At 42.1% G+C, this 27,209-nt stretch overlaps 1 protein-coding gene across 15 annotated transcripts in view; it reads left to right on the top strand.

The window, feature by feature from the left end:
* The window catches only part of EML1 (EMAP like 1), a 130,592-nt gene that overhangs the window by 34,678 nt on the left and 68,705 nt on the right, over positions 1-27,209 (top strand). For 2 of the 15 annotated variants that reach the window (XM_040599798.1, XM_040599799.1), the window contains exon 1: positions 10,619-10,844. The exons of 12 other annotated variants lie outside the window; for them this stretch is intronic. In XM_040599798.1, coding sequence (XP_040455732.1) covers positions 10,778-10,844 — 67 coding nt within the window. In that variant the 5' untranslated portion in view covers positions 10,619-10,777. Of the gene's footprint in view, positions 1-10,617; positions 10,845-27,209 lie in introns of those variants that run through there. One more of the 15 variants, XM_040599792.1, reaches the window with a different exon arrangement.

The raw sequence follows: 27,209 nt of genomic DNA, 5'->3' as shown, positions 1-27,209 counted from the left end.
AGTCGCTGTGGCAGTGGGATGCAGGAGGGCAATAAGGAAGTGGGAATGGAGTGGAGCAGGGAGGGTGTAACTGCATTTTTCAGCAACACGTTTGTTGAAATACAGCTTTAATGGAGACAGATACAAACCAGTCATTAATCCCTTCTACTTCCCCCATGTCATCTATCGATAACTGTCTTGCACCCCTGAGTAGCGGACCAGCACTCTCCTGGTCTTCTTTGTATGTATTTGTAGAATGACATCTTGTTACCTCACTGTCCCTGCTTGTATCTTGTTTGGTGCTTTCATCTTTCTGATTTTACCTCAACATATTTTTGCTGTGCATCCATATTTATCCTGAAGAGTTCAATCCCTTTCCCTATACTTTCTTCTGGCCAGGTCAGAAAGGGGCTTGTGATGAAGCCAGGAACTTCATCACCGCATTTCCTTCTCCTTCCTCTACACCGGGATAACTTGAGCTTCTGAGCCTCAAGGGAAAACATGCAGGGATAGAAAAACCCTGGGTTTCAGTCTTCATATGCTATATTTCCTGATTTCACATGGAAGGAAATGATGAATGAATGACACAGCAAAATCTCTTCATCAGATAAATGGAAAAAGTACAAAATGTTAAACCATATCAAGACTGTCCCCTAATCGTATTGCTTGAATACGATATAACTCCGAACAGGAGGTAGACCATGGAGGGCATGAGCAAGAGAGAAAAGGATATTTTTTCTGCAGTCCTCCAGCAGTTCTGATCTGTTCAGCAGAGCTGAATACAAACAGATACTTTGCTGTGCTTCTGGTCTCTGATTGCATCATTTTCCACAAGTTCACATGTACGACAGCTAAAAATCATGAGCCATATATATTCTTTTCCAGCATAAAGTATTTAACTCCTTATTCTTGGATGGTCACCAAATGACATTCAAAAGAGTGATGTTGGAAAAAATGTCCTTTTACACAGTTTTATATGGGTTTTCTTTAAAACATCTTACTGATGTGAAATGAATGCCATCAACTTCTTTGAAATGCATTTTTTTTTCTTAATTGGTCACATGGCACTAAATTACATCAGTATTACTAAGCTTTTTTTCCCCTGCTGAAATTATTGCTGAATAAGAAAATAGCTGCTAATGTCTTGAAATAAAAGATGTCATGAAGGAATGGGGAGATATTCTAGATGTGTAAATCTGAAAAATCTGGATCCAGAGGTTTGACTTTGCCAAAAACCTGTTTAGTTGAACGAAGGCTCTGACAAGCATTAAGCAGCTAGCTAGGTTATTTGTTGATTATTGCTGTATATAGCACCATAAAGCTATATAACACTTTTTCTAACAAATAAAAAGTAATGAAATCAAGACTTCAGCTGAAACTGACAGTGCTCTGCCAGGTTACACCAGATGAAGACTTGGCCCTTGGCCTATTCTACCCATCCTTTAGTCTAGCGGGACTCATTTACCTTCATGTGGGAATATTTGAAGGGAAGGTTTGGGGAAAAGATGCAAAATTCGTCATTGCAAGATTTCTCAGACATCTGTAAAACATACCATAAGCGGGTTATGGCCAAATATTCATTAAACAGGTACTTATATGTAAAAGAGCTGTTTAAGAGGAAAAATCTGAAGGAAAAGGCAGCAAGTGCCTGCACGACAGGGCTGCAGGCTGATGTTCAGAGCAAGATCCTAGCCTGGACTGCACGGTGGTCACGCAGTGTCCCTTGGCAACCTCCAGCCCTTCATAAGACAGTGCACACTGCAGGGGGTTTATGTTCTTAATTCTTTCGTTCATGGCTGCATCTGCTTGTATAATTTATGGCACACAATACATATTTTTCTTTTGAGATCCATTCTATTCTTTATTCCAGCATTTGTTCTGTCAGAGAGTGGCGGGGCAAGGAGGGGTTATTGGGCATCAGAAAGTTGAAAAGATGTTGTCTTCTTCCCCTTTTTTTTTTCTTTAATAATGACTGTGCTAATAGCAAAATCCTTCTAGTTTCCATCCTTCCTCTTATCTATAGCTCTGGTTTTCTCTTGCTTCTTTGAAAGCTTGAGAGAGAGATGTCAGGTGGTGAAATACTTAAGAATTAAAGGGCTACATCAGGAAACATTTTTAAAATCAGGTAACTCGGTATCCAAAACAAATGCACGATTGTTCTTCATGCTTGGATGGCTGGCAGCCGGGTGGCAGGGCCTGGGCTGTTTCTCAGGGCTTCATTCAGAGACTGTCATTATTGCCCCTATTACTTTTTCCTCTGTCCAGGACTCTCTTCAATGCCACCACCAAAGAGAAGAATGCCACGCATGGCTTCCCCTGAGGAGGATTAGTAATCCTACACCTGGCACTGGCTGGCAGAGGTCTTTTAAGAACAACCAGCATTCTTTTCCCAAAAGCCAAATATTTTATTACTGTATGGACCTGATCCTGCAATTTAAATCCCTATATCTATTGACATCCCTGGGCAATTCAGTGAAGGCTTCTTCGGTTCAACCATTTACTTTGTTGCATTTTATTTCTGAAGTTTTATATGTCAAAAGGAGATGAAAAGTGCAATTTATCTAAATTTCTGGATACACTTGCTACGAATCTGTAGAAAGAAATTACATTGAAAAAACACACGCAATACAAAATTGCTTTGATCACATCGTGGGCCTTGGGTGATTGCACAGACCAGAACAAAAAAGTTTCTTCCAAGCCAAATTCTCTTCCAAAGTAAATAAAAATGTTTAATTCAAAACAAAACTATAGTTATCCACAAAAATAAAAGCTACAGCCCATGCTGGAAATTAGTGTAAAGTAGTGTTGAAAACTGTAGGAAAGGATTGTTCCCTGTTGCTTTTTTCTTGAGCCAGCCAAGTTTAGATCAGCTGATGATTTAACTGTTTCATTCCATGCTGAGGTTGTGTCTTGGGATCTTGTATGGGGAAAGCAGAAATGGGCTGAGGCAGCAAAAGCAGTGGAGGGATGAAGGTCTCAACGTAGGTGGTCTTGGGATCTGGCAGATATCAAAGGAATCTGCGAGTGTAGTAGGCTGAATGTCCTGCCTATCCCTTGTAGGTCATCCTGCCTTCCACCCTCTTGCTCCTCCACGCACTTGGGAAAAGCTCATGGAAATTCAATGAGTTTGAACCAGTGGAATTTCTATTGTCTGTTGCAGAAATAACCCACACTGTAGAAATGGAATATTGTCTTCTTTCTTCCCTTACCTCTTTTGGAACAATTAATATTGTATTTGATGAAAGATGCAGGAGATGGATAAGCAAAACATGAAGCTAAGTTAGTTGAGGCAGTAAATGGGCATATGTGATGACAGGAGTTAAGATTACAGGTAAACTCTCCAGAACTACTTTCTATGCTTTGTCTAGCAGCACAAATTAGCTTTTCCAATAAATCCCTAACTAAAAGCAAGAATAACATATGAAATCACTAGAAGAAATGCAGTATTTTTTCCGATTACCTCTCAGAAGACACTTGCCATAGTTCCATTTTCCATATCTGGGCAAATTTCCAGAAACATAAATTACCAATTTTAGCTCTTATTGCAAATGTAGGAAGTGACATAAATGAGATTAGCTAGCCCTTCTAACTTTAATATATTGAACGGATGTGGTGCTTCATCTTACACATACATTTTTATGTGTGCTTTATTATTTACATGGCTGACAGTAAATTTTCCTAGTATGCATTGGTCCCCATGAGATGCCCTTAATTGTGCTGGATCCTGAAATCAGTGGAACAGTGACATGGGAAGGTGAAAAAATATTACTATTCATTCTGATAAGGCACAAGTTTAAACCACCATCCTACTGACCAGGAAACATAAAAAGTGATGTTGAGATACCTCCCTCTGTTCACAGGTGCTGTGAATATCTGTTTGCAGAGGAGAGAGACTTCTCTCTCACAGCGTGGCTGACATATATCATTTGGACATATATCCTGTTTTCTGCCTCTGGGTTTTACACATTCTTGTAAATTGTTACAGTCAAATTAAAATGCTTATTCTAAAAATTGAACAGAAGGACTACTTTAGTACCACTGTTTAAAAATGGCAATTTTTGTATATACCTTGAATAGTCAATTTGCTATGCTGTTATTTAAGCACCATTAAAAAAAAATAATCTACATTATAGTTTGCTCTACTCTTGTTCTTCTGTCATAGAACTCAGAAGCCATAGATTTATATCACTTTGTATATGGCTTTGTATAAACCAGATAGTAAATCGTAACAAAATATGACTTAAATATATGCATAAAATAGGCTTGTGGAATATTTATTATCACAATAACATCTTCATAATTATAACATAAAAATTAAAACAAGACCAGTGATCTCAGCCATGTGCAGGAGAACTATCAATGTGGTGCTAGACACACAAAAGTATCTCTTTTTCATACTTATTGAAAAGATTTCTCAATACCTACATGCCTGGGGCTCCCTGAGGTTTCAGAGGGTGCAGAAAAGATGCTTCTGCTGAGAGGGAATTCCCAGTGGGGAATGACACAGACCTGTAGGGATGACCCTCCTGTGCCTTGGCTGATGAGCTGGTGACCCTGTGCCACAGCTGTTGTACATGTGCCAAAGCTGTTGTACATGAAATCAGAGAAGCCACTCTCACACGAGGTAGGATTTGTGCCCCTGAACACACAGATCTCAAACTGCTCTGCTAGAGGAAGCTTTCAGCCTCTACTGAGGGCAAAAGCCACCTAAAATAGGGTTGCAGCTCTGAGCTAGAATTGAAAACTTTAAAGGAGTAATTTTCAAGAGTGGATGGATCATTTTTCATGTGATGCCATGCATCATTGTGCCTCTTCACATCCACCTCTCAGAGTATTAATATCTCAGAAATGCTATTCCCATCAGCACAGATTGCACAGAAGGTGGAAAAGGAGTTGCATTCCTGTGTATCTGTAGTGTATTTCGCTTCTTATCAGTTCAGTACCATAATGTTCTGTCTATCGATGTAGTAAGTCTGCAGTTGGCCATTACATACATTGATGTGCATTGGACCCAACTTGTTCGGGGACCTTATAAAAATAAAGGTATTTCTATTGCAGGCACTATGCTTGAAAGCATTTAATAATAAATACCTTCAGTGTTTGCAGGCAGGGTAGTTTAATGGTTAGTGCACTCAACTGGTAGTTATTCTATTTTGATTCTGTCGCTAACTTCCCGGCATGACTTTGGCTGTTTCATGTTTTCCCTCTCATTTTCCAAGTAAGTAAAATAAAGACAACACTTAATTCAAAAAGGTGGTGCAAGTCTGAAAGCACTGCTGTTTGCTGAGTAGCCTCCCATCTGTGAATGGGAAGAGTCATAGATTATTCTTTTCATCCTCAAAGTCTTCTCTTTGTATTTACAAATGAATCAACCTGCAAAGCAATATGTTTTGGGTTTTGTTGGGGTTTTTTGTTTGGTTTTTTTTTTTTTCCTCTGGGCATTATGATTAAGAATATTCTTACTAATTATAGGGAAATTTCCACAATTCCAATATATGTCATTCAAAACATGATGTATACAGATATATTGCAACATATTTTCATTTGGATTGTAAACCATGCATACCTTTGATGGTTTCATCCCACATTTGTTATATTGTATATTTAATGCGCTCAGGCTGTGCTGGCATAATGGTGATCCTCCCCTTATACCCCATCTTTCCCACATGCATGAAGTGCGCTTTGTAGTGACATTCATGAAGACCCCTGCTGTGGCTGAAACGCTGGAGTTCTGCTATTTAGAATGAACGATTATTCCAGTGGTTGAAGTGTTTTCACAAAGGAGACTGGGCGGCAAGGCACTTCTTCCTTTCCTACACCACAGTAGGAGAGGAAATCCTTATCTGAGCTTATGATACGATCCTGACAGAGACCCCCACTCTAATACCTGGAGATAGTTTAGCCGTGAGGAAAAGCTACTTCTGAAGAATGAAAATCTGTTCACCACATGAAATTCTCTTTAAAAAAATAATCAATCTCTGCTGCTGCTTGCTGAAGAGAAAGGGCAAACAAAACAGAAGAAAAAAATATCTGTCTAAATCAGGATTTCAGCAGACTTCAGGCAGGTAAACACAAAACTTAATCCCAGAGCCCTTCTCTGCTAAATGCTGATCTCATCCTGCAAGTGCCTAAACCCCAGGCACTGCACTGGTTCTTCCTTCTCGAGGGCTCCTGCGGTGCATAGCCTGCTGCTGCTGCTGCTGCTGCTGGCCATTGCAGCTGCCCAGCGCTGGACCCCGTGCCGAAGCACCGTGTCCTCCAACGCTGAGGCAGAGCAAGGCATCAGTGAAATGTGGTCTGTGCTCTGACTCCAGCCTTCAGCCCACTTAACTCCCAGTGCTGGTAATGAATGGCTGGAAGAGGGGCCCATTTCTTCTGGATTGAATGAGTGATGTAAGATTCAGGGAGAAGCACATGCATGGTACCTTGTGTTTTGGAATGCAGTCTGAGGCCAGGCACCAAGTGTTGCAGTGCTTCAGTTTTTTAATGGGTGAAACCTCTAACTCACAGAAGAAAAGCAAAACTTGAACAAACATGCAGTTTAAAACCTTCCAGGCTTGAGCAGATACTGACTGCTGCATTAAGTAAGACTGTAAATGGTGAAATGGATTAAATCTTAGATGGAAACATGGTGAGCTACAGAACTGAGCTCAGGTCCCTTTGATCATGCTGCAGTAAAGGTGACCTATCAGATGATCGCTAAAGAGCTTGAGGGGGTCTTCAGAAGTTAGTCATGGTAAAATAGATGCTATATCCACTGACAATTTTTAGCAAAATCAGCACATTTGCTGATAGTGCTAGGTGCTTTGCCAGATGAAGATCTCTCTGGTTACAAAATAGATCAGTGTGTGCAGCCGCCATCCAAGCTTTCCTGATCTGTTCAGCACACATGCATTGCGCTGACCTGAAAGAACCTTCCAGCCCCGGTGGTGAACCGAGCCTTCATCTCCTGTAACCTCTGTGAAGGACCCACTACACCTGTTGCCATTAGCAGGTCTGCACAGCAGGCTTTGCCACCGACATCCAAATCCCAATGTCCATCCCTTATCGAGTGCCATCATCCCAGGCCCTGAACAAGCCCGCAGAAGGCAATGAATGGCACCCAGCACAGTTGTCAGGTATGAGAGCAGGCCGTCCAAGCTATCACCAAGTGGCAAAACCAGCCTGATGCTGTCAAATGACAGAGCCACAGAAATGACCCAGAAGCGAAAGTCCCTCTTCAAAAGTCCTTCTCTACCAGCCAGGTGAAATGTGCTTATATTTGGCTTTTTGCTTCAATATTATTGCTAAATGTAAACAGTATGGGTATAAGACTCATATAATCAGTGTCTGCTATTCTAGTAATTTTAAAAGGATACTGTAACTTAGATTTCTTTGTTTCATATTGACATGGTGACTGGGACAGCTTGCTCTTGACTTGAGAGTATCATTAGTTATAACACTGTACAATTCTATACTGTTGAGAGTTATGAACTATGACACTTCTGATGTGAACCTGCTGCAGGGTATCTTTTTTCATTTATTAGTAATGCAAAAGAAAGAGAAATAAAAAAGGAACAGGAATACAAAGATCATAAAAATCATTTGACTATAGCCTATTAACAGGGAGTGAAAACAAGGCTTCTTTGTCCTAAAATTGGAGAATTATACACCTGAAAATTCAGCTAGGGATGGGTAAAAGCTCTTTTGTTTTCACTTAGCAAATAATATTTTGTATTACACTACTGAATAGAAATGAAACTTAAATCATTAGTTACAAAATACAGCTTTCAAAAATGTAACATCACAGTTTCTGACACTACCAACAATAAGCATGCGCAAACATATGGCAACAAATCCCTTCCAGATACACCAGTCCCACTGTGTTGTGTATGGGATGCCACACTCCCATCTGCATGATTTCCCATTTTCTGGTGCACTAGCTTTGATCTATACAAATGATTAAATGTATAGTTTACTGAAAAATGGACAATAAAAAGAAGTGTTTTCTTTGTTTCACTATACCGGCAGAATTCCCAGAGATGCATTAGTGCATCCTTATCCATTGTCCCATTGTTCCCACAGCCAGACTGATTTTTTTTTTTTTTTCATTTTGTGCCTTGTGGGGCAGTTTAGTGTATTAAGATTGCAACAGGTCTTGAAATCATTGCAATTAAACTATGAAACGGGTTTCCTTTTCTGATCCTTGCTCTCAGAATATAATGGCATCATAACAGCACCTAGAGACCAGGGCTGAGATCATTTCTGTCCCATCACTGAGCTGATTTGCAGCATGGTGAGCTGATAGGCTTCACCGACACCTTCACAACTAATTTTGGTGGGTAATCTATCGTGAGGTTTTAGATGTTGTATCTTCCTTTAATGATGCTGCATTCAGATCAGGTTTAGATTTGAGTTTCTAAGTGACTTCTAATTTCTGCTTTTTGCAGTGGAGCTGCATTGCCCCTTTTTGGCCTTTCTTCTGCTTTGGCAGATATCATAAAAGTTATTGGGTGTTTACTACTCTTATCTTTGTAGCACTCTCACTGTCAACACATTTTTTACTACAGACATAATACTTTTAGACAGCATAGGCCTCATAGACTCATTTGCCAAAACTTGCACATCTGACGGAGGTACAGGTTAAGCTAACATTGATATCTTATGTCATGCACACCACCTGTGCTGAAACTGTTTCCAGCTAGTGGAAAATCAGCATATTAAGCCACTTCTCAACCTCAAAAGAATAACTTAATCATGGTAATAGTGTTTTAATATGAAGGAAATTCTTCATTAAAAATTGTATTCAAAATAAGCTTAATTTTTCTATTGTTGTAACTTGTCTGCCAAAAATCCCATGCATGTGTTTCTGTGTGTACAATTTTTTAGATTATGACGTCTTTGAAAAGTTTGATGGCTTATGAATGAAAAGGTCATGAGAAAACCTAAGGGATCTGTGTTAATTTTAAAGATGAGAAAGAATCATGGCTCATTTAAAACATTAAGAAAATCTATTGTCTTCAGTATCATTGAAGCAATTCTCTCTTCCATGCCTTTTTATATAATTAAACTACCACAAACTTCTGTTATTTTATTGTCCATAGCTATAAAATGCCGTTGTTTTTGTCAGATACAAGTTAAGCACTATAGGCTGGGTAAGTACTTGTGTTGGAGATGACATCAGCTCTACCGATATTGGCACTGGCAATTCAGGAGGGAGCACTTTGCACTCTGCTTTAATATGGAACTGATATCTCTGCCTAATTTTACAGCATATTTTTGTGTTAGCACTACCATGGTTTAGTGGTTGGTGAAAAGACTCGTATATACCAAACCCATGCCTGTAAATGGATCTGCGTGATGGAACTCCCCTGCAAAAAGCTCCTGAAAGGACTGAGACCTGAAGACAAGCTTTTTAAAGTGCTGTGACATCTTTTTAAGATCAAAGGTGCTAAAGATAAGCAATGCACTACTTTTCTTGTGTCCCTTGAGGAGCTTGAAATAAAAACGCCTTTCAGTCACCGGACACTCCAACATCCCTAGCACAGAAATTGAAGCCCATAAGGCATAAGGTAATTTTACAGTATTACTAGCCACTGGTTTTGTGCCACTACCCTCATCTCACCATGAACGGACGTTAAACCTAGATAAATGTATGAAACCCAGCTGGAATTATTTTAGTATCCTGTACAGGAAAAATGTATAACGTTCTTCAAACTAGACAGCCCAAATCGTATAAAACGGCACAACAAATTACAGTATGTATCTTTTTGTGTGCGTGTTATTGTAAGAGAGTATCAGTTACAGCATTATCTTGACAACTCTATCCTGCAGCCAGCCGAATCGCCACCGAAATCGGTGGAGGCCAGAAGGTGCTATTACACGCAGTCTGTTGCTTCAGTGCAAGCGGCGAGAGGAGCTTGAACCGACCTGGCAGCAAGCAGCGAGTGGCTGCAGCGAGGAGGGATGCTGAGCTCACGGCGCGGCGCCCTGCCCCGGCAGCTACCGCGCAGCGTGTGCGGAGAGCCCGGCGCGGCGCTCCCCAGCTCCGCACGGCCGTGCCGCTCGCTGCGCGCCCGGCGGGTGCTGCCCCCCGCAGGGCCGGGAGGCGCCTCCGCCCCGCCTCGCCCCGATCTGGGAGCCCGTCTCGGCGCGCCCCGCGGGCAGGCGGCTGGCACGGCCCCTCGGCGCCGCGGGGAACCGGGGCTCGCCCCCCGTTCAGACGAGGGCCGGGCTTGGCGGCGCGGGGGCGGCCCGGCCCGGCCCGGCGCGGGGGCTCGGCGGAGCCGCTGAGGGGAAATGGCCGCGCCGCCGAACGACGCGGCGCCTCTCCCCGCTCGCCCTAGCGGTGCCCCGGGCCTCCCCGCTGCGCGCTGCCGGCCCTCCCCGCCGCCCGGCGGCTCCCCTCCCGCCAGACCCCGCCGGCCCGCTCTGACAGGGCCCCGCCGCCGCGGCGCCGCGATCTCCCTTCCGCCTGCGAGCCGCGGGGCGGAGGCCGCGCCGCCCGCCGCAGAGCCCCCGGGCCGGCCGCCGCCGGGCGCGGAGCAGCGCCGCGGCCGGTGCGGAGAGCGCCCCCGCCGCCCCCCCGCCGCCGCGCCGTGACGGCGCCCCGCCCCGCCCCGCGGGTCTCCCCCCTCGCCTCAGCGGCGGAGCGGCCGCCGCCCCAGCCGCGGCGGAGTGAATGGGTTGCCATGGCAACTGAGTGAGGCAGGCAGCAGGCCGCCGCGGCCCCAGCCGCCTCCGCTCCTCAGCGTGTGGGCGAGGAGGCAGCGGGCGGCCGCCGGGACAGCCGAGGGGAGGCCGGGAGCGCAGCGGCAGGATGGAGGACGGCTTCTCCAGCTACAGCAGCCTCTACGACACCTCCTCGCTGCTCCAGTTCTGCAACGGTAAGGGCGGGGGCCGCCTCCCGCGGCCGTCCCCGGCGAGCGGCGGGGTCCCGGCGCCCCGGCGGGGCGGAGACGGAGGCCGGCGCGGGGAAGGCAGCGCCGGGAGCGGGCCTGTCCGAGGCTGCCGGCGTCGCCCCCGCCGCCCAGGGCCAGCCTGGCCGCGCGGCGTAACTCGGGGAGAGGGGCGGGAGGAGGAGGAGGAGGGAGGAAACTTCACCCCCCTCAGCCTCCCCCGTTATACAGCGGGAAACCTGCCAGCCCTGGGCGCGGGGTGCCCCTGCGAGCAACTTCTGCGGCTCCGCCGCGGGGCTGTGTGCAGATATGTGTGCGAACGTGTGTATGTATCATAGATACGCGTGTGCCGGCCTCGGAGGCAGGTCTGGTAGCCCGAGCGATCACCCACCGCTATGTGTCCCCGCTGCGCCTATGCCAACCTGCACACACATGTCTGTGTGTCTCTGTGTGTGTGTGTACAGCCGAGCTGCGAGCGCACGCCGGTGACCCTGCGGCGCGCAGTGGCGGCCGTCCCGGCGGTGCGGGGGCAGGTGCCCTTCCGCCCGCGCCCCGCTCCGCGCCCTCCCGCGGACCCCCCCGCCGCCCTCCGCACCAGCCAGGGGCAGGTTTTGGCCGGCTTGATCCCCCTGCAGAGTTCAGGTAGCTGACCTGAACTGATTTTTCCTTCTGTTCTCTTGGAAGGTGGGGGTTGTGGTGGTGGTGGCATCGCCAGGGTGGTGGGGTGACCGGAGCTGCTGGGCTGCAGTGACAGGTTGTAAAAAAGGAAGAAGGAGGCGAGGAGCTGCCAGGATCCTCAGAGGAGGTATTTGGGGATTGGCCTGCATAGTGTTTGGGATTATTCAGCTAGCTGGTGTTTAGTGTTGTTTGGGGGGAAATAAATCTGGTATTGTAAATGTTACAAAGAGTTCTTCATAGTAAACTTTATGCTCAAAACCACCTTATTTTGAGTCTAGTTATTGCTTTTTAACAGCAAACTTGCGAGCATTTGTAATCCCATATTTCATTGAAAATTGATTTGTGGAGCTCTTATTCCTCTAGATTTTAGTAGTGGTCTGGCTTTCTACCGCTGTCTGAGCTGCTGGAGTCAGGTTCATATTAAATTGCATCATGACAGCAACAGCATCAAACATAGCTGCCTCTTCTCTTGGAAGAAATGAAGATGATAAATTCCACGTGATTTTCTTTGTCGTGTGGAGCGAGAAAGGGACAGGTTAGCAGAAAACTAATACGTGCAGACTTTGAGATTGCGGGAGCAGTTTTTCAGTGCGTGATGAGTGGTGCATGGGGGCTATGCATTGTGTGCTGACGCCGTACGGATTCTCAGAGCTTTTCAGGAGAGAAAACTATGACTCTGTACAGGGGTTGTATGCTAATAGCAGATGCCTGTTTTGCCTAAACCTAGTAAATATTTCATTTAAGTATTTGAACCCCCCCCAAACATGCAGCAATGTATTTCAGAGTTTATACCCTAACCCATTTATAAGCAAGCTGTCTTCCTACTAAAATCCCTGGGCTTTGCTTTTGCTAGTGTCACACGTCATACTTTGCATGATTGTAGCATGCATGTGGGAGCAGTAGGAGTAGCAACACTTTCTGAATAGTTTGAATAAGCAGAGTAGCTTATTTCTGAGAACTGTCACGTTGATTTTGTAACTCTGAACACCTATTACACATGATGGAAATAAGCCATATGTATTTGTGCTGTACATAGGTTTTAAAATCTTAGTTAGTCCTTAAATACTATGCTCTAGAATGTGTTACTGACAATATTGCTTGCCTAGCTGTCATCTCATTGTAGATAGTGAGCTCAAGGGTTGTTGTAAACTTGTATTATTCTGTGTTTATGAAAGAAACTGGTTGAATTCAGAAACTTTTTATGTGTTAGCCTTCATTGAAACTGTATTAGAAGAGATGAAGAAGAACAAGAGAATAAGGCCTTGGAGACTGCCTTGAGGTGATCAGATACTTCACACAGACACACATGACCCGTGAGGAAGAAAGTACAGATAGAGGATGCCAGTGAGGTTTTTGAGGTTGAAAAAGGAAAAGAAAATTGCTTTACAGGGAAGTGGAAAGCTCTTGTAAGTGTCATGGGTAGTATGAAAGATGATGTGAAGTTGTGAGTGGAGCAGGCATGAAGAAGAACCAAACAGAGAGCAAGAAAGTGGTGGAGATGTAAAGGAAAATGTGGTTTTGATATAGGGTAAAGTGAAATACAGAAATGGCTGGTAAGCACTCCAAGTGGTCATTGCTGTACGTTGTAAGGTTTGCTGTTCTGAACCTAGAAGAAAGGATTTCATTTTAGTTTTACAAATAAAGACACGATGGAATTTTCTGATGGTCTCAAACTGAAGAAACGGTGAAGAGACTGCCTTGTACGTATTGTGTTTGGAAAGACCAGGATACAAAGCCTGTTTTCCTGTAAAAATAACTGTGGATCAGCTGTAGGGTAACAACTGAACTCTAGCCTGGGTCCAAGGATGGCTGAACTTTTTCCTGAAGTGTTCCTGGTCCCTTCTCCCTGCTCGGGAGAGTGGCAGCCACAGAAGGAATAGAGGAGGAAGGGAGCAGTGGTGGGCAGGAGGTTGTGATGGGGGTGAGGGACAGGATCTTCGCTATTGGACCTAGTCAGAGTGCAAAGGAGTAATAATGAGGGCAAACTTACCACAAGCTTCCCTTTCGCTCTAGAAAGGGCTCTGGATTCAGGAGAAGAATTTGGGTCTTCCCCCACTCCACTTTTTTATTCATATGCAGATCTAGTCTGCATGATTGTTTAATAAGGTATTTTAAATACGTTAAGTGAAGAAAGAAGGAAGAGAAGAAAGAGGTGAGGAAAATATGTTCATTTTGAGCTGCCTGTCTAAAATCTAGGGCAAATATTTAGCACAGCTAGTTCAAAGACACCTACTTTCTTCAACTGGTTTACAGAGCAGTAAGGGTAGGGTTGGCGTTTGAGAAATGTGTTAATGAACGCAAGTGTCAGTCTGAGATAGTATCAAAGCAAGAAATACTAACTTCCACTGTGATTTTAGGCAAGTTATTTCATTCTTGTTGCCTTAGTTTCCTTAGCTCTAAACTCAGAGGAAAATACATACCTACTTTGGAGGAGTTTATCACATTTGTTTGAAATCTCCCTCTTAACTTTCAGAGGACAGTCTCTTCAGATACACAAAGTGCTTTGCTAGTGGCTGTGCCTATTCTGTTTGTTTATTTTTAAGACAGACACTAAAATAACTCATTTTCATGCCTGTCTAAGGGCAGTTCTCAACTTACATCTCACTTTCTAGGTAAAGAACAATACTGTTGATTTATTTTGCATGTTGAAAAATAAAGTTTGTTTAACTGTGCCTGGTTATAGGTACCTTCCTTGCTATTGATGTAGCTTTTATGGAGTTCTTAGGTAGAAAGCCATTATGTTTATCTGCAGTCAATCAGGGTGTTAGTAATGTGTTATTTAAGCTGAAGGTAAAAGTGGTAGGATCCTGATAAGGCAAGATAGCGTCAAGGTTTTTAGCGTCTGCTTAAAAACTGATGGAGAGAACCATGCTGGACATGAAACTACAGAGCAAGGCACGTACTGGAATTCTAGACAGTGCTCATCTTGCCTCCAGCTGATTTATTGAGCTGCAAGAGTGATCAGTCGTGATTATAGGCAGGTTGGGGAGGCACGTAGAATGTGGGCAGAGGTTTGTGGGTCCTCTGACTGCAATTCCTTATCCATTTATAGCCGAATAATGACCTAATAAACATGGCCTTCATGCTAATGGCTGTGGGCAGGATTATTAGGCATATAAAATAATGTAAAGGGTGAAATCTATGATTCCTGTCCTCTGCAAAACGCATGTCTGGACTTAGAGAAGAAAGTGACAATTTATCCTTGATCTGTTTACAACTTGTAGCATCTTTTTAATATCCTTCATCTGGCTAATGGGAGATTTGTAACTGTCAAAACACCATTTTTGCAATTACAGGTTCCTTGTTTGACAGAAACTTCAAATTTAGAGTATCTGGGTAAAGCAGTAAAAAAAGTGTGAAGCAAATTCTTACTTAATGGAATTGATTTCTTTGGCAAGGGATTTCATAATAGTAATTACCGTTCTGTTAAAACTGATTACCTGAAGTGTAATAAGTGTAATTGCTAATAGGAAAATTCGGAGTTTGAGAAAATTTTGAAGTGATAACTATATTAACATTTATGAAAAAAGCACACAGAATAATAAAAAATACCCTCTTTAAGAAGTAACAGTTCCATTTTGCTCCTTTCCTCCCCCCAAAATCACTAAATCGTATTATTATGACTTTTGACAGGTAATAGTTAACTCTCAGTCATGAAAAGTAAATAGAGTGAATCAGTTCATATACTAGTTGTGGTCAGTTTATTTCCAGTTTGAATCTTCCGCTTCTGTAATTATCCACCACTACTGAAAATAAATTGAATATATGTACCTTTTCTCTCTCTGACTTGTGTATCTACAAGTGGAGTGATGCCCTGTCAGCGAGGAAGTGAACACCACAAACAGGAAACCTTTATGGACAGTTATTCTGGCAGCTGGCTCTTCTTTCCCATTTGAATCTCACGCTTCCTCTCCCTAATGTTCTGAAATACAGCCAGTTACCCTTTTCCTACAGCTGGACCAAAATCACACAATGTAGGATGGATTAGGGAAGGAACAATGGTAAATCGAGCCTTACAGCTTTCAGGTCACTAGTTCAAATCTGTCCAGGGTTGGAAGAGACTGTAATTTGTTTTATTGTGATCACTTCCTAGGAATAATGCAAAGCAAGATTGTATTTAATTTGGTTCTCAGTGGGCAGATTCATACCGTGTATATGAAAAGATGTTGCAAGCATGTTCAGAAAGCTATTGCAAACATGTTAATGGCATTACTCATGTTTGTTGTTTTTCTCAAAGTCCTGTAACAACAGCAGACAAACAAGGCTTTCTCATGTTTCATCTCTAGACCTATTCCCTCCAGGACAGCAGCGTGTTTTGAACTCAGCACTGGAGGAGATACCCTACATGAAGGTTCTATCAGTTTTGTAGGACAGTAGAAGATATTATTACCTAAGAAAATGCTGTCTAAGCAGTTCTGGTTTTTTCTTTCATTGAGATTTGTTCTGGCTCTTACAATTGAATTCTTAAATGTAATGCTGGATTGGACTTTGCAGTAAGTATCTGTTTCACACATTTTGAAGCTCTATAGAATATAAGGTTGTTTGTTGTTTTGTTTTTTTTTTTCTGTCAGCTTGCTTCTAGAACTTACTTTCTTCTATCCTGGAATAAAGGGGAGGGGTGGCATAGAGACACACATTTTTTGGTATGTGCAGTAATTGAATGCAGAATAAATCAGTACACTATGAAATTAAAATAACTTGCTGTAATGGACACTTTCACAATATATATTGTTAGCCTATTAAATCTCGAACTATTATTTTTAATAAGACACTATATAAGTAAAATGAATTTGTTGCCCTTTAATTAGCTGTGTATTTCTAAATAATGAATTATTAAAGCTTGTTTTAGTCATGGATAGTGTTAATTGTAGTTACTGGAATTTAATTTTTCATTTGCTCCCCTCCCCCCCTCCCTTATTTTTTTGTTAACAAAACTTTTAAAAACAAATGAAAATGTAGATCAGTCATGAGAGAATCCTTCGGTGATAGTCAAACCTCAATAGAGAATCTGTGTCAGTGTTAGCAGTATGGAGAGAAACTACAAGTATCAAGTATTTTATCATGAATAAAACAACATACAGAATTGCAAATTAAAGGATTGGGCTCTCAGCAGAAAAACATGCTTTATCTGATCTTGAAGGAGTTTTTAAAAAATTTAATAGTACTTTAACAGAGTTGATAGATTATGTGTTTTAAATTCTAATTAAGATTAGCAAAACTCAAGATTCTTTTATTAAAACTTAAGCCACGTGCAAACAATTGAAGTAAGGATTAAAACTGTATTAGAACTACATTATTAAAAAGTGAATAGATGAGGATACAGGGAGTACACCAGTCAGTGACATACATTTTAATAGTTTTTTTCCTGACTTCCCTTCCGCTTCTGCTTTCCTTAGAAATTTAACATGCGGATTTTAAAGTTGATGCTGCTGTTCTTTTGTCAAGAGAAATTGTGCGACGCTGTAATGAAGAACCTGTCTTTTAATCATTAAAATCTCGAGAAAGATGTGAGAAAATAAGTAGGAAGGTTGCTTGAATTGGTATAATGACTGAATTTTTTGAGTGGTGCTTGCTGTTTGGAAATGGGGCTAATTGTGCAACCATAAGGGATTGTGAAAGCTTAGAGGGAGTGCAGAAGGAACTACGGATGGTTATTTTCTTCCATGAAACACAATTTTAAATGTTTGTCCATTACATAATTAAAGTGTGGAAGTAGCTCCCTGAGGTTTTTTAGGGAGATGGGGTGGGGATAATGATATGTTAACATGATTTCACTAAATTAATTCTTTGGAAAGTAATTAAGTGAGATTGTCCACACTCCATTACTTCCAAAGAGTAAAATCTGACATGGTCCATCATTTTCTTGTCTTGCTTTGAAATGACTGATTATTGAATAAATATAATATATTCTTTTGAAAACCAGTATTGCAGGTCTATAGCAGTGTTTTAGATATTGTGGACTGTATCAGCTAATTGCCTTTTTGAATTTAAAATCTGAAATAAACACCTCATTGTGATAAAAGCAGTTTGCAGTTCTTGATAGCATAGACCCTGTATTTGACTGGAAACTTACGTAAGCTTCCTGCAAACAGGAAAGAAGAAGTATTTTTTGTTTTTAAGTATAACTTCTATAATCTGTTGCAGGTCAGTATATGAAACATTGCTACTGGCTTATGATCATCTCAGAATTGTGTGTGAATGGGCACCTAAGCTAAGCTTTAAAATGTAAGGTTCCTAAGGTACAGAATAATGAGCACATTTCAATAGGTAAATAGAAAAGAGAGAGAAACAGTCATTGTTCCGAGCTAGTAAAGGCAAATACTTTTTAATTTAAACTTTGTAAATAACCTTGTATTGCATGAAAACTACATGTTTCTTTTTCTTTTTCAACACAATTGTGTTGAACAGCCAAACAAACAGAAACAGCTTTTGAGATTTCCCACTGCAGCTTCTGTACACCCAAGTGGGGATGACTGGGCAGTGGTGTGGAGAATTTCCCTGAGGCTGCGGAAAGTTTTTGTATCCTGAAGTCAGGAAGAGTTAGGAGCAGCTCATTTTTATTGTTATTATTATTTTCCTTTGTGGGAAAAAACAAAATCATCCTGAACCCTGAAAAAGACACTGATGGGCAGTTTCGTATTTATGTTTACTAAAACTGGTTACCACTTCATTGCTTCCTTTCCCCTTCCCCGTCCAACATTTCCCAAACTGTTTTAGGCAGAGCTGTTGCTGCCTGGAAAGCATCCTCCCATCTTCCCAGTGGAGATGGTACTTTAAACAGCTCGCAGGATCTTGCAGGTGGGTCCTTCTCCTGACCCTGAAGTAGGCACATCAGGCTTAGTGTGCTACACGACATGGTCCTGCTTCTCAGTGTCTAATGAATTGCACGCTGGTGGAGGATGGCTTCTTGGAGGTGGGCAAGGTCTGCAGCTAGATGGGTGGTCTGGTGAGGCTGGCTGGGCTGCAGGGGGCAGCGGGGTCTTTATCTAAACTGATAAAAACCTTACAGGCATTAACATAGCCTGAGACTTGAACGAGTATCTGCATTGCTGCCCTTTTGCTTTACGTTTTCCAAATATAGGCCAAAATAAAAGGGCTGTGACAGCCAGGACTGTGCTCAAGCAATCTGAAAAATCAGGCCATCTTTTCTAGGTTCCTAACTGTGAACCTAGAAGTTGAATTTTGAATTGAATTTTAAAATTTAATTAAAGGAGTTCCTGCCCATGGGTTATATGAGGCATGGATATAAGGCATGTTTATAATAGCTCAGTGTAACACAGTAAGCAATTACTGATGTGATTTGGGGTAAGAGATGAAATCGTGATGCTGTACAGCAATAGAAGTTTGGCTGTGGACTTCAGTAGGACTGCAATACAGAGCTAACTATAATGTTATGCACTGAGGGAGGTGTGACGGTAGGTTTTTTCTTTTTCTTCCTTTTGTGCTAGACAGCGCGTGTATGTGTGTGTGAGATCCCTGTGGTGACTGTGTTCAGTTTAGAAATAAGCAATTTCCTCTGTGTTCAGATGTTTTAATGAGCTGATTAGGGATCCTTTGGGACAAAAGATTTTATACATACAATTTTTAAGTTAAGCATTTATATTTTTTTGCAGGGCTGGAGGCCTTTTTTTACTGAGTAGTGAGAAAAGATCCATTTTTTAAAATTTGGTGCTTTGGTGTGTGGTCTGGCTGATGTGTAGGTTGGGGTCAGCTACCAGTGGCATACAGGTAAGCCTTTCTCAAATAGTAAGCTGCAGGATCTGCAGCCAAAGGGCAGAATACTTTAAAAGAGGTATATCTAAGATGCCTTAGCTCGAAGATCCTGTATTTTAGCGCTATGCCTACATTAGCAGGAAATGTTGAACAAGAGGAAGAAACCTGTAAAGCAAAACAGTTCGTGGTGAGGACAGGTATCGGTAGGTTTCTGCATTTGCCTGGACTGGCTCTAATCTGATGCTGTGTGCCAAACACACATCAGCACTTGAGCACTCCTGGTGTGCAGCAGAAATGCACTTCCAAGGCTTGGCCACAATATGAACCAAAGAGGGGTGAGTGGTGATGATGCGTGAGCACCCTCTGGGTCTAAATTGAGGTATGTATTAGGGAGCCAGTGGTTGGCAGTCAGTGCTGCTGTGGCACCTAGAGCTGGGCCAGTTGTGCTGTCATCTTCTTTGAGAGACATTGTCTCTCAGTCACTTACCATCATTCTTTCTAATTTGGGAAGAAAGATGACTGGTACAATACTTCCGAAGAGTTGTCTACTTGCTTTTCTTGAGAAGAGATTCTTAATATCATGAACAAGGGACCATAGGACTTGGGCTCGAGCACTTCGTAATTCTGATGATTTATTAATGGTTTATCAAAAGCTCATTCTGGACACTGATCATGTTTAGAACTGAAAATTAAAAACTCTTGACTTCTTTTGAGTAAAGCTTAATGGATCAGATGGATCTAAAATCAAGGCTTTACATTTAAAACAGTTCTGATTTATTGAAAGGTCTGAGCCCGCTCATTGTAAAGGGGGAATACGGGTGTAGTGGTTTACCTGGCCTTGTTATTATTTAATAGCTCAGTGTTTCCACCTCTGTTTTTAAAGCTAAATAAACAGGCTACAAATAGTAAGGTTTTTGGTTATGGGTTTCCCCCGACCACCCATCCTCCCCCCCCGGTATTATTGATTAATGTATGGTGAATTTTGCTTAGGTTGTTGCTACATTTGATAGTGTATTTATCTGAAAGACTTAGAATAAGGATATTATCTGCACAAGTCTGAAAAAATGCTTCTGACTACCACACCAGTAGTCTTTCAGAAGAAATGTATAGCTGAATTAAATAATTGTTTATTTAATTGGCAATTAAATAATTAAGTGAACTGTATTACAGCTGTCTTTTATGACCTGGATGCTTTGTTTTGGGTTTTGGAAGCAGATAAGAAAGAGTTGTGGGATTAAATGTTCAGCTGTGAAATTGAAAAATGTTTGCTGTTGTGTTAAGCGAATGCTTTATAACTAAAATTCATGGAAGCTGGAAAATATGTTGTTTGGTATGGTCTCCTAAGAGCAGTATATCTGTATCTGCTCATTTTTTATGGAGTTCACGGTTGTAAGGCATTAAGGTGAAACTTTACAGCAGCGAACAGGGTAGTGTGGTTTACTCCAGCATTGTCTCATGTGTAAGTTATTTGAGAGATTCCGTTCTGTAGCTGTCATTGCTAGGTAGGAGATGTTTGCCAGGACCCTAAACTCCTACATGAAGGTATACCCCTGGGTCATTGATATCCTTATTTCTAAAATGTGTTTAAACAGGGAGAGTCAATACTAGGGCAACCTACTACTTTTTTTTTTTTCTTTTTTTTTTCTCCCCTTTTGTTCACCTTGCTCCCTGGCAAAGCTAAACTGAAAGAACCCTTTTCCCTTTTATCTGCTTCTTTTCATAAAATTTGCCTTATTTCTGATCCATATTGATGTAATAAAGTCATTCTAACTAGTAACTTTGAAGATGAGTAATACTTACGTGATAATGTTTCAGTTTCTTCAATTAAATGAAAAAATACAATGTAACAGAGCTGGGGCAACTGAATAAGGGACGTTAAAGATGACAGGCTTGGTCCTTCAGACATAATGGGGTAAAAGGGTGTATAGGGTTGCTTAGGTGTAAATGTTAACAAACCAGAGAACTGTGAGAGCTGGAAGATAGTACTGTAAAATTCAGGAGACTGAGGTTAAGTGGATTCTGGTCTTGGAGGCAAACCTGGTGCCTCCACCCTCCACCAGCCATCCGTTCCCATTTTCAGGCTACAATAGCTCGGGCAGATAAGCTAACACAAACCGTGGGTCTGCTTGGGAGGAAGGTCTTGCATCCTCTTCCCTCTCTTGCTCACTGTAATTTTACCCACTCAACACTTGACAGACTAATTTGTCAGAGTTAATTAAACATACTAACCCAACAGAAAAAAAACCCCACAACAACAGACCAAACCTGCACAGTGTTTGTATGTGGTACTTTGGTTTTGCTTTTGCTAGGTTAGTTTTCTGCCAGGTTGGAGAATTAAATAAGCTTCCAGAGGCAGCAGAAGATAAATTATAGGAGTAGTGGGTGCTGCAGACTGGGGGCTGCTGGGTTGGCCATTGTGTCTTGTGGAACTGGACCCTTGCTTTTGTCATTGCAGCTGCTTGTGGCATCATGTGTTGCATGGCATCAATAAATTAATCCAAGTTAGAAGTGACACCCATCTGCTTTGTATTGTAGCAGGTAGAAGTGATCCCCTGTTTTCTGTAATTGTGCCAGGTGTAGTGGTGGTAGGCAAAATTTTAAAACAATGTGTAAGGCGATACAGGGGAGAGGCAGGCAGCCACTAGAAGACTCTAATAGAGAGGAAGAGTGCTTTTTAACTGCTACAAATATGATTTATAATTGAATTAAAAGTTCATAGAGATGGAAAATTATATATGCATCATAAATTTAATTTTCCGTCCAGTCACCCATTCAAAGCAGAGTGGACTAACATAAATTTTTTACCATTGAGATTCCTGCATTTCTTTGGTGCATGTTTAGCATTTGTGGTTGCTTTCATGTGTGTCTGTGTTTTTTTGTTGTTTTGGTTTTTTTTTTCCTCCCTGGAAGCTATGAGTCTCAGTATTTTTTGTAATTCTTCATAGGCACTTTGCAAAATGTGACATCACATTTGATTTAAAAAAAAATAAATAGCCCCAGGTGCACAGGTGTACTCACAATACTTTTATGCACAGAAATTTTAATTCGTAATTGCATATAATCTACTTTTTTTTCTTGTACTTTCAAACTTTGCAACTATGTATTTCTTAGAATTTTCTTTTGAATGGTTTAGAAAGAAGTAAAGTTTCTAATAAAAGAACAATGATCTCTTCTTTCTTATATTGTCTTTCTTGGGAACATACTGGATCAGGGGCATGTTTATCAGATTATTCTACAATTTAGCTGGAAAAGGCATATCCTAAAACCAGAATTAATCAGTAATTAACGTCATCAGTGTGATGCTGCTGCTCTGTTCTCAGAATTAAGTCTGGCTGACTGCAGCTGAAGCATTTCTTTCGATTACAGCAGGCGCATTGCAAGAGGAAGGTCCACAAGATCTCTCTGTGCATTGAGGAATTTAAACAAAAATACGCTTGCAGGAGCTAGCAGTCGTCTTCGGTGGGCCCATGTAGGAAGGCTGGGTTAAAAGCCTTGCATTGGAGAGAGCAGTTGTGTGTCCTGTTTGCTCTTCTTCGCTTCCAAGAAGCTGAAGTAAGCCTGAAGCAGCTCCGGTTATTCCTGCAAGGCTCTGTAGGATTTTGCGAAGCCCAGAAAGCATTTGGTTGGTGCTGGGTTATTAAGCCTGGTAGCTGTGACTCAGAAGGTTATGAGAGATTTGTGTGCATATTGTTCCAGGAGAGGGTGACTTCAGGGTTTTTCCTTCTTTCTAGTTTTTTCTTCTTGATTTTTTAATTTAAAAAAATGTTTAGCCTCAGGGAGCCTTCTAAATCGAAGCCCTTTACTGCTTCCTGAATTTGGCAGTTGCTTCTCTTGGTTTAAGTCTTTAGGTATGTGCGATGTGAAGCTTTGAAGTAGCTGCTGCCTGGCTGAACCAGGGGGCCAGGGAGAAAGATAATAAAGTTTGTGCTTTTGACATTTTCTTTCTTTCCAGCATGTAGATATTTTAACACAAGAGTGAAATGGCTATTTTTAGTAAAATCCCTATAATGACATAATTGCAAAGACTGTGTTTCTTTTATGGTTTAGTTTCAATGTGGAACAATCACTAAAATCAATGGTGGGGAAGATCATGTATATTATTGTCAGACTTCTGATATCTAGCATTAGGAACTGGTTTATCCATCTAAGAAGTGGAATGTGAGATTCAAGGGGAAGGTGTTTTATTAGTTTCCTTGTATAAGACCCCATGGACCACTGACTGACAAGTACTAGAAAAGGTGAGGAAATGTATTTGGGAAAACACAAGCTTTTGGACCTTTGCAATTCTGGTTCTATATAGTGTCTGCCCATCCTATACTCAGCTCAGCAAGCAATCGTTTGCAAAGTCCGTGGTGGTCTATATCCCAAACAGCAAGCATGGGAAAAACCTGTCTTTGCCTTTCCTAACAAGGCTCTTCAGATGCTTTCTCAGCACTACTTTTCTGGGAAGAAGTACATCTTCCCCCAAGGATAAAATACATATAGGCCACCTTCTCCTGGCTAGTCCTGATGTTTTCCAGTCTGGCTCCCTTAAAAAGAAGTGTCTTGAGGGAGTGGATTAGAATTAGGACAAGTACATCAGGGAGAAGAAAAAGCTGTTTCAAACATCTTGACTGTGGCAGGGTGAAGGTCTTTCTGGTTGGGTGTTGCCAGACGTGGCATTGAGCACTTCCTGCACTACACAGGTTAGTATTAACTAAGAGTACTAGATTTAGTATTGGCTAAAATATATTAAGTGATTTTAAAACAATTAGTGTTATGCATCCATTGCTCAGTTTGCCAGGCTGTCTGGGTTCGTCCACTGCAGAGGCCTGAGCAGCCTGGGGTGCCATTTCAGCTCTAGTCTAGGGCACAAACCCTGTGCAACAGGGGGAGTGTGCCCCATGGTATTTGCAGGGGCACCAATATTGTTTAAACCTTAGTTTATTTAATTCATTTGAATCATTTTGTTCTGGGTTGAGCAAGACAGCTTGTTGGGGTTCTGGATCAAAGTTGTTTAATTGGTCCTTATTGATCCCTGATGTTCAACAGAGTGAAATCTCATTTTGTAAGCAGAGGAAAAAATCTTTGTTGTTGTGACTTCTATGCACTGTGGAAGCTTTATCAGTTTTGTAAATGTAATAGTAAGGCTTTTAGTAGAAACTTCATTTATGTTAATAGCATAAATGATCTGGTTTTACTTACAGTTCATTGTAGTACCTTTTGTTCTGATGCATAGGTGCTTATTCAGTTTATCTTTGTACATAACCATTTGTCATACTAAAATTAAATGTTAGACTTGTATAAAAATGTAAAATCATTCTGTGCTGGAAACCACTTCTGTCACTCCCTTAACAAGTCAGCAACTTGGATGGTTGTGGAATCTTTCCCCTTCCAGTCACAGCTGGGAAGAATTGACATGTTGCTCTTAAAAGTCCCTGTTACCTGTCCTTTAGCGAGCTGTGGTTACGAGCTGCATACTAAATCTCAGTTATCATATGTTGCAATCTGTATGAGCTGAATTCCCACTTGCATGGCTAGAGTGGAAATGTGGGGCAGTCAAATAGGCTCAGTCCTTCAAGTCTCCTCCCAGGATGGCTGGTACAGAGTGCAGTGAAGGCCAGGGCATTCTTCCGACCTTTTATAGACACAAACCTTGGGAAACAAATGAGCATTGTTAAAGTGACTATGTCTTTCAGATTTTTTCATCTTCCCCCCCTTACGATAAAAGTAGCAGCTTTGAAAAAAAAAAAGAAAAAAAAAAAGCTTTTGACAGTTTTGACAGGCTTCCACATGATAATTAGATAGTAAAAAGAAGGTGTGGGTTGGCAAGGCATTAGATATGAATGATATGCAAGTTCGTATGCATTTTTCTTGAAGCAATGTTGTGCTGAAGATGAAGCCCTCCAAACAGTTGTGTAAAGCAGAGGTTTTAAAGTGAAAACAGGTTGTACCCATTTGAAATAATCCAAGAGAAGCTGGAGAAACCTACTAGCACTCTCATTTCTATTTCTGAATAACTCCTTTGTCTAGGTAAGAAGTTCTTAATACAGCATATTATGCATATAATCTTAGAAATGTTTGCTTTAGCTTCCAGTTACACCCAGTGTCTTATTTTTTCTCTTGCAAATTGACTTTCTGGGATAACCTTTTTCTTGCACTGTATATTCTGAGCATTACCCTTCCTGCCTTTGCATCCTGTTGAAGGAGCAGGAAGGAAGAGCTAAAGGAAAAGATGGGTTTTGTAGTTCGTATCAAGGAGAAGGAGCAATGGTCAGAGGGAGGGAAGATGAAGCAGGGCCTCAATGCAGCTGTAGTGTATGAATTTTATAATGCATCCACAGGAAAATGGATTATGAGGCAATATGCACAAGACAGAAGAAAATACGTGGTGTTTAGTATTTCTGTGGGGTTTGGGGATATCTGACTTAATTTGGCAGAGTATCATCAGTAGGTCAAAGGTAGTGGTGGCAGCAGATTTGGGTTTGGATAGTGGCAACAGCCCCCTCTCCTTCCGCTGTGTTTCTGGTTGCGTGCTTTGGGTTTTGTGGATGCCTGGGTGCTGTGCTTGCTGGGAGCCTAATTCCAGACTTTCCCCCTGCATCCCTGCTCCTTCCTGAAACAGGGATCCACTCCTAGCTGCTGAAGCCCCTTGAGCTCCTGGCCGGGCAGTGCTGCTAGCTCTCTGCAGTGACTGCTGGTGGGAGGCACTTGCCCCACGCCCTGGGACCGTGACTCCCAAGCGCAGCCCTCGGAGGTGATTGCATCCCTGCGTGTACTGACTTGAGATACGGACAATCTCTTCCATAGAGTTAGTAGCAGCAACAGCTGCCTGCATTGCAGGGACTTGTCCGTGGGCAGTCGGGAGGCAGCTGTGAGGGCCTGTTCCATGCTGCCAATTTTTAGACACTTTTTTCTCTGCAAATTTTTACCACCATTTTGATTTCTTGAGAAGGTCAGGCTGAGTTCTGGAGGAGACAGTGCTGTCAAGGGGGACCCTTTTCCCACCACACAGCTGCTCTGTCCTGTTTACCAGGCTGAGAGTCTTTCAGAAGGCAGATGTGAGCTGCCAAAATAGCAGATGATGTTTCTGCTGTGCGTGCTGCAGTCTCTCATAGTATTGCTGTTAATCAGGCTTCGTGTGCAGATCTCAGCAGCACAACTGAGCATCCACCAGCCTTTGCCACACCTGACTTTAGCCCCACAGAACAGCTAAGGAGACCCTGACTGGGGGCTGCAGGGGCAGGGCTGGCTGGATTTTACCTGAGATGGATGTGGGGGGCATCTTCCACTAGACCGGGTTGCTCGAAGCCCCATCTGACCTGACACTGAACACTTCCAGGGATGGGGCATCCACAGCTTCTCTGGGAAATCAATTCCAGTGTCTCACCAGCCAGTGAGCAGGTTAAAGAGCAGAAGCCTCCAGAGCCTGCACCAGGAGAGCGTAGTCCCTTGCAGAGTTTGTAAGGAAATGCATATTTCTTGGGTCTTGTCTTTGCTCTGCTGTAAGCAGTTGTCTATGAAACAGAATATTTTTTTATTTTGTGGTACAGACCAATGGATGCTAATACACTGTCCTTACTGTTAGTTGTTTCTGTGGATGAAGTAGCAAGCAGACAGAAAGTTCCAGCACCTCTGGAAAAATTAGGAAAATTACTAAGCTTTCCTTTTTAAGCTCTGGGGAGTTAGAAAGTGTTAGAAGTAATGCTTGTGATGAAGCTTAAACTATTTTATTCATGTGTTATAAGATTTTTTAATTACTTCATCACCTCTTATAATTTTCATAGGCATTGTGCCTCATTCATTTCACAAGACAGACTTTCCCTGAGTCCAGTAGATCCAGCAAATATCTTTAATGTCAATGTGAATCCAGTAAATATAAAGCCAGTAAATTTGATATCCAGTTCAGAAACCTCTTTTTTTTTTTTTTTTTTTTTATTTTCCTGGCAAGGAGTGATGGTAAGGTGTTGAAGTACTTGCAAT

The sequence above is a fragment of the Falco naumanni genome, chromosome 7, assembly GCF_017639655.2.
Source record: "Falco naumanni isolate bFalNau1 chromosome 7, bFalNau1.pat, whole genome shotgun sequence".
Classification (NCBI taxonomy): Eukaryota; Metazoa; Chordata; class Aves; order Falconiformes; family Falconidae; genus Falco; species Falco naumanni.
Note: the sequence above shows the minus strand (reverse complement) of the source record. Positions and strands in the feature narration are given on the sequence as shown.